Below are 12,876 nucleotides of genomic sequence, written 5' to 3' on the forward strand. Positions count from 1 at the left end.
TGACAATAATTATGTACAGAACGTAATTTAATCTATCTATCTATCTATTTATATAAAAGAGTAAGTGTGTGGGTATGTTCCGTACAGGCTCCGTAACGGCTGGACCGATTTCAATGAAACTTTCAGGGAATCTCCGGATTGACCTGGCTAGTAATCCTGTTAAGTTTGGTGACGATCGGAGCACTCCTATTTTTGAACTGTCAAACTGTCAAATACAGCTTTTATTAAAAATTTAATGATGTAAGTTTATTGTTTAAATAAAATAAAGCAAAATCTACCCGGGCTGGGTACGCTAGTACTAGATAAAAGTAGTATTGCTTATCATCAACATGTGACGCAGGACGCAAACTTGGAAATCACCGCTTCCGTTTGGACTTATACCTTATATTCAATTTTTTCTTGCTCGTCTTAATATATAAACAAGCTTTTCATTACTTTATTGTAAAATACTTTTCTCTATTTTAGAGTTTATTGTGGTAGAGTCACTTCGTACACTGACTCGACGTTTCAAACGTTCTACTTAAAATAAATCATTCATTCATTAATATTTTTAACACGCAATGTTGTGTTGTGTATTCCGATTCCCAACTGATTCTGTATTTGCACATTTTAATCCTTTTACCTCGTTTTTATCAAACTATTTAATTGTCACAGTTTAGACTCGTATTGTATATCGTATAAACGTAAAGATTTGGTAACTCCATTAATTACAAGCGTTGTAAAGTCAACTCAGGTACCCAAATAGCGTTCAGAAGTAATATTTTTACGCAAATATAAATGTACGAAAGCGAAGGCCCGGCCGCTAATTAGCATGACCGCTGAGCTGAGAGCTTGCGGCGAGGATTAAAGTTAAGTTGGAAATATTGATAAAAATACTCCACGAAGACACCGTCGGAGTGAATGTGCTTAGTTCTGGAAGGAACAGACCTGACCTTGAATTTATATATTGGTATATATAAATAATCCAACAGATAATAACACGATAAAAGTAATGAATAAATAATTTTTTGTATATTATTGTTAAAGCAAGTAAGAAAAAATTTACTGTGAGTGGACGCTTGACGAGAATTAAAGCCGATGTTTCAGTGGTGCCACTGGTGCTCTTCGTTTTAAGACCCGATTGTATTGCGTATATCTGATAATAACCGGTTACAATACAAATACATGTGATTCAAACAACAATATCCCTAATGAAGTGATAACTTACAAAATAGCAATAGCATTTTTGAAAATATTTTTAAAGCTACATTAGAAAAAATAAAACAGGTTTTTCAATTATCTGTTCATACATTTTCTTACATTTTACCAATAGTTGGAGTGATAGTAATTATATTTTGGTTTTAACTCACTTGTGTGTATAAAAAATTACGATGTAAAGGATGATTGTTAAAATTTTTCAGCTGGGTATCTCATCGGTAATGTGTAAAAATCTATTTAACCAAAAAAAATGGTTAGGCAGTGCTTTTGGCATTCACTATCTTATTGTATTTGTAAAACTAAGCGCAGAGTCGATAAAAACTATCGCACATTGGTTTTCGCGAGGTAAACTTAGAAAATGCTTCGATCATTAATATACTAAAAAATACTGACAATAGTCAAACGGTATCTGTGGAATATAAGGTCTCAGTCACGATTAGGTCTCACAAGTAACAAAAATATTGTACAAGTAAGGTTATTTTTTTCGGACCGGACGTTAAGTTTTAAAACAAAAAAGAATAAAATTCACGCAATATTTTATTTTCATTCAGGATGTTCATATAACAAGTTGTATACAATATTTATACAGTTGAAAATGTAACCAAAACTACTCCATACATTGAATACCATTGTGACTGTATATCTAGTCCATTATTGATCGAAGGCGGAGAGTAACTGGTAGTGGATAGCACGACTAGCATGGCCAGGAGATAATTATCTCCCCGGGGAAAGGATAAAAATTTATCTTCTCCAACAGCTCTATCAACTCTCCGAACACCGGCGCAAAAGTGGAAATAATATCCAAATAATATGTGGGTAAAAATAAACGGGGATAATCTTCTCCTATTCCATGTTGCAAGCTTTAGCAGTTGGACACGATAGTTAATCGGGGGATATTACTTTTGTCCCCTGCTTGTGCCTAGCCCTGCAGCTGTTTTATGAAATGATTCAAAATGAGAATTACATTCGAAGAGTGACAGTTGATATGAATAGCGCAAACGGCACTAGTGTGTAAGCACACTTATTGGTGCATAACGCGTCACAAATTTTAAATAAGCTTTGATTAAAGTAAAAAGAGGTATAAAGTTTACATTGACGTCAAAAAGCGCTATTTGCATGTACAGAATTGTAGAGTCGTTTTTGAGTATTGAAACTCTTAAGGTGAATGTAAAATAAACTCCATCTTACTGTAACGTTACTGTGTAGTCTTAGTTACAGCTTAAATTCGTCTAAACTTCTAAAGCCAGCTGAGTCAGCGCTCCTGGCGGAGAGTACGTAAAATTAAAAACAAGCACAGAATTTACGACTCTAATGCGTGTGTGATAAAGTTCATTTTACTTTGACGCTTCGATAATCTTAAGTCGTAAGTAATTATACTGTTGCGCGAAAATATTACAACTACTAAATTATTGCATCACTTGCAGTAAGTAGTACTGTATTAGTAGTACTGAAATTTTTGACGTCATGGTCCACGATTAATTAGAACGTTGAGTTGAGATTTGCCAATTAGCCAAGTTTTAGTTTAGCCCTCAAACTTGTCTACCTCTTTTTACTAATAGGTCAAGATTTTTTTTTTAATTACCAATTTTCTACATTATGTCAAAAGAACAGGTTCGGACTCTAAGATAACGTAAGTGTTTCGGAATGTATGAAATAATATAGATTATTTTTCAGTATGTAATTATTAAGACGGCTTTTTCGGTTTTATTAGTGGAAATAAAAATTATTATAATTTTTAATACGCTAGCTATAAGTAATTCGATTATTTACATATTGAAATTATCAATTTTTAATGCTCTTTAATAACCTATTCTTATAATTGTCCGTATGTAAGTACGTTTAAATAATAATAATACTATGTTCTAAGTGCTATAGTTATTTTATATTGATGTATCCGTTAAAGCAGTAATTGATTTATTGTTTATTTCAATAGATGTGTAAAGTTGTATGCGATGTAATAGTTTGGCCAAAAATAAAGCTTATTTATTCAAATGTTTCTGTTTCATTTCCATTCTATATATCATCATCATGGTAGCTGTGATAGCACAGTGGGTTGTACTTCGATTCCACTTGTAGGGAGGCGAGTTCGAATCCCAGCAAGCACCTCTAATTATTGAAAGTTGTGTTATCACTTGCTTTAACGGTGAAGGAAGAGGAAACCTGTATGCCTGAGAGTATATATATGTTCTCAAAAATGGTCATAAATTAGTGACATCTGCATATCGTCTGCGAAAGGGATTTGTGGGTTTGAGTATAAGCTTATAATATGATTCCTAAGGTAATTTTGGACCTACCAATGCATAAATTTAAAGAATATGTTAAAACACATTTATTACAGCGTGGTAATATACAATTGATGATTTTCTTAACGACAAGGTTGCTTGGAAGCATTCCAAGCTCCGCTTTCATCTCACAAGATAGAAAAATTAATGTTTAAATGTAAAATGTAAATTATTTATGTTGGAAAAAGAGCAACAGCTGAGTTTCTTGCCGGCTTCTTCTCTAGAATCCGCCTTCCGAACCGGTGGTAGAGTCACTACAAACAGACAGACTTCACGTTTCAAAAGTGAAATATTAGGCATTCTTGAAATAAATGTATTTTGAATTTTCTGAGGTGCGTCCACTAATCTTCACTGGGCCAGGGTGGATTGGTGCTCAATATGCTCCACTTATAATATGAAAAATATATATAAATTACATTTATATGCATCGCACTTTTTATTAAGAAAATCATATAATACCTATTATATATATATTGCTATATTTATATTGCAGAAAAGAGCTGTACGGTCAATATATAAACTTAAATCACGCGAATCCCTCCGTGAGAAGTTTAAAGAAATAGGCATACTTACTGTAGCTTCACAATATATTTATAACAATATAGTATTTGTAAGACAACATATTAGTATTTATAAACAAAAAGTGGACATAAACAGTCGACTTACAAGAAATGGTCATAAATTAGTGTCATCTGCATATCGTCTGCGTAAGGTACAGGGATCATTTGTGGGATTGAGTATACGCTTTTATGATATGATTCCTAAGGTGATTTTGGACCTACCAATGCACAAGTTTAAAGAATTTGTTAAAACACACTTATTACAGCGAGGTTACTATACAATTGATGAATTTTTTAATGACAAGGTTGCTTGGAAGCTTCCGGCTCCGCTTTCAGCTCACACAAGATAGAAAAATGAATGTTAAAATGCAAAATGTAAATTGTTGATGTTGGAAAAGAGCAACTGCTGAGTTTCTTGCCGGCTTCTTCTCGGTAGAATCTGCCTGCCGAACCGGTGGTAGAATCACTACAAACAGACAGACTTGACGTTTCAAAAGTGCTTATATTAGGCCTACTTGAAATAAATAAATTTTGAATTTTGAATTTTGAATTTTATAATTCTGGTCACAGAAGGTGCAACACTAATGCTGAAAACTTCCGATTCTTAAACTCTTTTTTTTTTGTACAGTCACATTATACAAAATTAATAACTCCACGATTAGTTCTCGCATTCAATCAATGGTGTGCACAAGGTTCTAGACCAGGTTAGGCATAGTTCAGAAACTTGGCGGAAAATGAAAAATCCCACTACTTTAAGAGCGATATAATTTTTTAGGGTTAGGCAGTGCTTCTACGCATGTGTGAAGAGCACGCTACGCAGCGAGCTCTCAACCATCTTATTACATTGAAATCTCTGTCACCTTAACGTAGGTTTTGTTAAGATAGGTCACTATTGTGTTGAACTTGTTCATCAAACTGCACATTTATTGCATTATGAAATTGTTTCAAAAGATTCAAAAGTCAAAATATCGCATTCACACCAAGTAAATATTTTGATATTATGGTAAATATCATCGAGCGAACAACAAAAGATAATTCCGTTACTTGTATCCGGAATCGGTTATCGGTCTAGATCCTACGACTTCAGCAGTGGTTGTATATTTTTTACTAGCAATACCCCGGGACTTCTTACGCGTATGAGTCAATTTTAATAGACAGACATATGCTGTCGCAGACTTCTTTAAATCTTAAAGATTAACAATTCCGTTATACATTGTTTTGTAAGTTATTCAGCCATTTATTCTCTAATTCATTCTGTGTTGTAACATTTTTAATTGATGCTCCGCTCCTATTAGTCGTAGCTGCATAAATATAGTATTTAACCTTCCTCGATAAATTGACAATCCAACACAGAAATTAATTTAAAATTGGTTCAGTAGATCTAGAGATTAACTCCTCACAAACCTCACAAACTTTATAATATTAAATATAGATTTAATGGTATCGATATTTATGTCATTATCTTCATCATATGAGCGTTGGACGTCTATTGCATTAAGCCACTTGTGACCAATAACTTGCAACTATTTGGTGTCGGTCCACCTTGCGAATGGTCCAACATCCCCAAAATTTAAAAAGTAATCTGAGGGGAATTACTCTTTCAATTTTAAAAATAAACACAAATAATATTTTTATATCAGATTTAATGTTGAAAACGTTTTATTTTATGGAACAGTAGATATCCTAGAAATTATAATAATATATACAGGCCATAACGTGATAATGATACATCATGCAAACAGACTAAACATAAATAAACTAAAACTTTTAATACATACGAGACAACTAAATTAAAGTGTTTCTCGCAGAGTTTTTAGCATCGTAGACAATTTCTATAAAAAACGATGTAAAATAAGTTTCAATGATGTAAAGTTTTATAACCTTAAGTGAATTTTGTATAGGCACAAAATTACTAAGATTTAATAGCCTTATCAACAAACATTATATAATTTCGATACAAAGGAAATCAGCCTCAACCTCAATTTTCTGGGCTAATAAAATTTATTATGGAACATTTCATTTCAATTCTATGAGACCATAATATTTAGGCTCAGTCCTCTTAGGTTTTGTCTGACCATATTTTATCTCTTGTTATAGTTTTGTTTGACTTTAACCGTGCAACTATATAACTTACGAATTCGAATAGTTCCAATAATTGGCCGGCATAAATAAAATAAGCTCAATATTGTATGAACTATTTCCGTTCATACAATTTACGTACATTCCCAATAATTGGGTTATAATTGATATTAATATTGCACTAGACAAAATAGTTAGGTACACGCTACTTAAATTAGTCGTTGGTTTTATGCGTTACACTCTATACAAGCATTAAATTAAAAACTCCAAAACGCTAAATTTGGCATCGGTTCCATTTACAGAATACCTACCCAAATTTTATTATTTTCCTTAATAAATCCCTCATGGAGTCGATCCAAAGCAATTTATAACGGGTGATATCCGTTGTGTAGTTTTTATGTCCAGGAAATGACTCTATGGTGTCTAACCTAATATAATATAGCTCCTACTCATTCTAGGGGTATTCACCGACAAAAGAAACAGCATTGGAGTCGGTATATCTGTTTGGGAACTACGCTGCCATTACAAATATAAGCGTGTCAATAACATTTTCGCGTTGTCATCGGTAAAAATACTCATCAAATTAGTATAGACCTGATGGCATATCCGTTACTTTATGTAAACCAAAGTTGCTAGAAGACCCAACTGACGAGACAGTTTTCTTCAAATCGCTATAGCTATGCGTTCCTGTCATGACTAAACTCGTCATACTAGCTGGAGCATCTCTAAGTATATGGGTGCCAGAGTACAGCCCTGCAGTACTCCCGCGTTTCATGATGAACGCGTGATTAAAAGTAGAAGTGTCAAATGAGCCCGAGCTTAGTTTTGTAGGCAATAACTTGTGCTCTTTATTCTCATCTTTGCTTTGATAACTTGACGATTTTGAGTTGTATGTGTGAACTCTGTTATTCGATCTCGTGAAAGGTATTAGCGGGGATTCATTCCCAGCTTCGCTATTAGTTCTTGATATTGATCTTTGTCTTTTTTCATGCCACGATGATTTCTTTGGCTCATTCGTCATTATGATATTAACCATCGAATTCAATCCTTCGTCGATTCTATCTAAGCTTTTAGTCAACTTTTTTGATTCGATAAGGTTCACTATTTCATCAACACGATTACATTTTGGTGTTTGTATCTTTGGATCGATTGGACTTTGACTTTGTGATTCATAAAACATACTATCAATATATTCGCGTTGACGAGATCCAATTTCAGAATTTTGGAAAGATTCGCTTCGTTTAACCGACGTCATACGATATTCTTCTCTTGATCTGGTTCTAGAGCGTTTAACTTTATCTTCATTACGTTCTGCACTGTCAAATTTAGCGCGACATTCTTTAAAATCAAAACTGGTTGTAGAGTTCTTTTTAGTTATATTATTCTGACAACGCGATGCACTCAGTAAAGAGTCCGATCCTTCATCACTGGAATAGAAGTTTTCGTCCTGTATGTCTGGTGCTTTGCTGTATAACAGTCCATGTTCTACGGGTGGTACAAATAAATGAATCAGACTTTTCGCCTTTCTAGGTGGATGAGGTAATATTTTACTGGGAACTATTTCTGCTTCCTCTTCCTCATGATTATCATCGTCTATATCTGTGTTGTTCTTTATTTGAATGCTGTGCCTAGTGCTTGTTATTGAATCTTCTTTTTCGATAGTCTTGTGTTTTTGGTAGTCATGTAGAGAAATTTCTGAATCATCGTTACATCTTGATCTATCGTCGTAAGCTCTGTCTCTTACATATTGTTCAGATTCAGCGTGATTTACAATATTTCTTAGCTCCTGTATAACCTCATCTATAGTTGTTTCATCATCTTCGTCAGAAGATTTTAATTTTAAATCAGTCTTCTTAGTGCTTTCTAGTTTTTTGTGCAAAGGTCGTTTATTTCGCATTAGGTCATAAGTTTCATTTTTTATATTAAAAACTTCGTAAACCATTGATTCTCTTTGTGGATCGCCCTCAGGACTAAGTGACCGCTCTGAGGAACTAATACCTTCATCTTCTGGTGGTGATGACTCGTCTGAAATTTATTTATTTTTATTTAAACATTTTTATGGAAGTAGGTAATTATTAGGTATTTGAATTTTGTCCAATTTAATTTAATTTTGTTAGGTAATAATTATTACTATTTGAGAAAGAGTACGTTACGAGATAATGTTAAGTAAAATGTAGGTACCTCTATTTTTGTGAGCGGAGTTTTTTTTCTTTATCACGAAAGTCTTCTTTCGGTTTGAATTGCCATGTTCAGACCTCAGAGTGCTCACTTCTTCCTGCAATTCACAGCATTTTTCTTGCAAACACTTCTCTAATGACAACAATATTCCTTTTTCTTCTTGTAGTATCTGTAACAATAAATAAATATTATTTAATCGTATTGTGTTAAACTTCGATTAATAAAACGAGAATAAATATCCTCTATACTTTATATTGTTTTAAGACAGTCTACACATTATTAGCTTACGTGGCTCCCTAGTCTCATTTTCTAGCTCAATAAAGACGACTTTTATTTATTTATCTACTCTTACTCATATTTAAGTATTTATGGTATGTTAAAGTATGTATTAGTATATTTATTTTTTATATTTATCAATAGTATTGTAGTATTTGTGTAGTCTGGTTTATGTTTTAGTATGTAGTTATTCGTATGTATATGTTTTAAACAGTGTACCCCACCTTTTCGTTTTTCTTTTTAGTTTACCTAATCCTAAGGTTGTCTGGCAGAGATCGCTACTTAGTGATAAGGTCGCCTTTTGTATCCTACTACATTCTTTAAGTGTTTGTTCTTTTTTTTTGTTTATCTGAATGATATGGTGTACAAATAAAGAGTATAAATAAATAAATTATGTAGGATCTCGTTTAAGTTACCTTAACTCTTTTCTCCAATAAATCCAACTTGTGTCTAAGATCATCCTTCTCTTTTACTGCTTCATTCGCCTTCTCGTTGAGGGTATCGATATCAATGAGCTGTTTCTCGTAACTTTCTATCTCTTTTGTTACTTGTTCGTTAGTGCTCGGCAGTTTCATTACAATCTGCAGACGAAAATAATGTTATATCATTCACTACTTATGAAATAATCAGCAGCGCCCTAAAATTAAGTGTAGTACAGAATAACTCGGAAAATTTATGTTTTTCCACTGAGTATTCTTTTAAACTATCTCAAATAAAAAACTGTTTTTCTCATTTTTGAATTAACTGTAACTGAATATTATTCCAATTTAAAAAAAAAAGACTGCAGTGATTATAAAGAACTGAAATATAAAGCGCATTTATCATATAGGTATGAGATTTTCAGAAACTTGATATTGACAGATAACAACTATCGATAAAAATCGCTGAGTTGACGTATAAAAATAACTAGCTGACCCGTGCAACTTCGTGTGCACCAAATCGGTTATTACCGGAAAACACAAATAAAATGACATTTTCTAAAAATGAATCCTAGCCAGATCGATTTATCGCGCACGAAACCCTTTGTATACTAAATTTCATGAAAATCGTTGGAGCCGATTCCGAGATTCCTATTATATATATACAAGAATTGCTCGTTTAAAGATATAAGATTTGTATACTTAAAGAAAGGAACGCTTACCTTCTTCAAAGTGACTATATCGAAACCAGCTTGCTCTAATTCAGCCTGTATATAAAGCTTTCGTTGAGGAGATGGCGCACTGGATAGCAGAGCATTAATGAAAGCCAGACCAGCTGTTTGCAGTTCCCCAGAACCTCCCCCACTTTGGAGCATTCCCACCAGGAATCTGAAACGCACTGGTTCACCAAAACGGAGACGTAAAGTGGACAGTGCTTCGGAAATCATGCTGTGCCCCGAGGCTGGTGGGTAGCAGGATTTGGTGAGAAGCTGAAAAAAAAAGGTAAATTTTATAAATTTAAATTTTTATTTTTATTATTTGGATATTTTTTCTACATTACTTGGTTTAATATAATACCAAGTGGCATGCACTTCATACATGCACAAAAGCGCATGCTTTGCGCATGCACCCTGAAATTGATATTTTACTTCGTATAGGAGGATTTTTGCCATTATATGCAAGTTTTCCACTGTATGCATATCCTGGTAAGAAACCCATTGCACGCCACTGAAAGGTTACCCCGATATCATTTAATAGGCTAACTTGTAGTGTAATAAAAAAAAAAGATAAAGTACCTGTAACGCCAAGACTCTAGTCTTGTTAACGGTAGACATGATACAGACAGTGAGGGCATAGACTCCGTTGGAACCAGCCATCAGTCTTCTCACGCAGTCTGAATATCTACTGCAGCAACTCCAAAGGCATTGTCTACAAAAAATACATAAAATTTTAAAAACTAGGTGATGGATATATTCATCATTATTTGATTTTAAAAAATCCACTACTATTTTTATTCGGTGTTCGTGTTTTAAAAAGTGAATTCAAATTCTGAGGTATTTGAATTGATTTTAAATTGAAGGCCGACTGGCTTAGTGGGCAGCAAGGGCGCCAGGAGGGGGTCACATAGTCGTGGTCAAGTCGAGGACTTATAATTTAATTTTGATGCCAATAGATAGAAGTAAAAAGTAGGTATTTTATTAATGTACCTAAGTACTGTACTTAAATTTTTTTGATTTGGGGTAAGGATTAAATATAACTGCCAGATTTCCAGGGTAGCCCGCTACTATCTTAGATTGCATCATCAATTACCACCAGGTGGGATTGCAGTCAAGAGCTATCTTTTAGTGTAATAAAAAAAACATCCACTCACATCGCAGTCACACGCTTGTAAATATTACGTCAAAAAATAACAGTTAGAATACGCAGTTGTAGTGGTAGTTATTTCCCTAGCGTGGGAAATAGCTGGGATAAGGGTTTAAGCTAAAAATAATCGCTGCATGCCTGGCAGGGCACGTGCTGAGCTGGAGAATTTTATAAATAATAAATATACTACGACAATACACACATCGCCATCTAGCCCCAAAGTAAGCATAGCTTGTGTTATGGGTACTAAGGTAACTGTTTAATATTTTTATGAATATAATCCATAAATACTTATAATATACATATAAACACCCAGACACTGTAAAATTGTCATCCTCATTACACAAACATTTTCCAGTTGTGGGAATCGAACCCACGGCCTTAAACTCAGAAAGCAGGGTCGCTGCAAACTGCGCCAATCGGCCGTCAAAAATTTTACTAGGTTGTGTCACACGTGACTCGCCTAATCTTGGCGATACTGTTACTTATGTAACAGAAGATTCTGGAAGCACCTAATGTTAGTAGCTAACGAGAATGAGTGTAATGTGTGACATCATTTATAGATAAAGATATTTCTCTTTCTTTTTTTTTATTTTCTATGCACAGAATTAAGAACATAAAACCCTCATTTAGTATTAATTTTATTGCTGTATTTTTTTTTCGATTGTTTTTTTGTTACTTTATATAAGTTTAAGTTAACTTTAAATCGAAATATTAAAATGTGGTCAGTAGCTGGCTACGCATTTCCGTGGTGTCACCTGGTAAAAAAAGCCAACTGAAAATCAGCGCTGTATGCTGCCATTGGCGCATGCAGCACAATGCTGAGCTGGCATCTTTTTTCTAGGTTGGGCCACACATAAGATATGTGGAGTTGTTAATATTGTAATGTGTGGCGCAATGTACATAATATTTTTTTCTATCTTTCTTTTCTTTACTGAAGTGGAGTGGTTTTTCATGCTTCAATATTAGTCGTGTACACTGTACACGGTGCCAACTGAATATCAGCGCTGTATGCTCCCACAATGCTGAGCTGGCACCTTTTTTCTTGGTTGAACCACAAATAACATATGTGGTGTTGTTAATATGGTGATGTGTGGCGCAATGTGAATAATTTTTTTTTCTTTCTTTCTTTTCTTTACTAAAGTGGAGTGGACTGAACAACACTGAACGTGTACACGACGACGTTCTGTATGTCATAATTCTGTGCTTTTATGGTTAGAATTCCTTAATTGAGATTACAGATCTTAACATCGTCAAGATGCTGAAAGTGCAGGTGTTAGCAATGATATTGGTATTCTTCATATACTTACAGGCAAGCCAGTTCGTCCAGCAAAGGCCTGCGTCTCACAGCTGGAGGACCCCGTACGGTCTCCCCCGTCTGACTCAGCTGTATATTGCGCAGCAGTTCCAGTAGAAGGGTCACGCCATCTAGAGGCTCGCCCGCAAACTCTTGCACGAAACTAGAATTAAGTAATATAATAGAAACGTATTTTTTTTTCAAAATTACCTTAAGAATTATGTTATAGAAACATATGCTCAACCCCACAAATGACTTATGTGTCTTTCGCAGGCGATATGTAGTCTAGCCCAGTGGGTACGAAGTCGACTTCACTTTCCGAGTTCAAATCCCAGCAAGCACCCAACTTTTTTAAGCATTAGGAAGTAAAATATTACTTGCTTCAACGGTGAAGGAAAACATCGCGAGGAAACCTGCATGCCTGAGAGTTCTCCTCATTTCTGATTTGATACTTCTAGCATAGTTCATTCCATCGTCCGCTAAGTGACTCTGAGCCTTCTTATGCGGCCCATAGCCACCAAGTTGAAGATCCGTAAGTCATCACTGGCAATAAGCACTGTTCGAATACTTTAGTCTTCAATAAAATATCGTTAGTATATAATTATAAATCATCATAAAATTCACGCAGTAGTAAACCGTAAGAAATTTGTATCTTAAATTACATGAGAGTAATTTCATAAGCAATAAAAGGTACACAATTTTCTTTTTAAATTGTTAGGAGCTAC

General features: G+C 34.2%; 1 protein-coding gene across 4 annotated transcripts in view; it reads right to left on the reverse strand.

The window, feature by feature from the left end:
• Positions 1-5,704: 5,704 nt before the first annotated feature.
• LOC120629318 overlaps positions 5,705-12,876 on the reverse strand; it is a 160,238-nt gene continuing 153,066 nt past the window's right edge. For 3 of the 4 annotated variants that reach the window (XM_039898226.1, XM_039898228.1, XM_039898229.1), the window contains 6 exons: positions 12,165-12,314; positions 10,287-10,419; positions 9,714-9,980; positions 8,989-9,153; positions 8,300-8,465; positions 5,706-8,143 (listed from right to left, as the gene is read on the reverse strand). In XM_039898226.1, coding sequence (XP_039754160.1) covers positions 6,702-8,143; positions 8,300-8,465; positions 8,989-9,153; positions 9,714-9,980; positions 10,287-10,419; positions 12,165-12,314 — 2,323 coding nt within the window. In that variant the 3' untranslated portion in view covers positions 5,706-6,701. Of the gene's footprint in view, positions 8,144-8,299; positions 8,466-8,988; positions 9,154-9,713; positions 9,981-10,286; positions 10,420-12,164; positions 12,315-12,876 lie in introns of all 4 variants that reach the window. The other variant, XM_039898227.1, reaches the window with a different exon arrangement.

The sequence above is a fragment of the Pararge aegeria genome, chromosome 14, assembly GCF_905163445.1.
Source record: "Pararge aegeria chromosome 14, ilParAegt1.1, whole genome shotgun sequence".
Lineage (NCBI taxonomy): Eukaryota > Metazoa > Arthropoda > Insecta > Lepidoptera > Nymphalidae > Pararge > Pararge aegeria.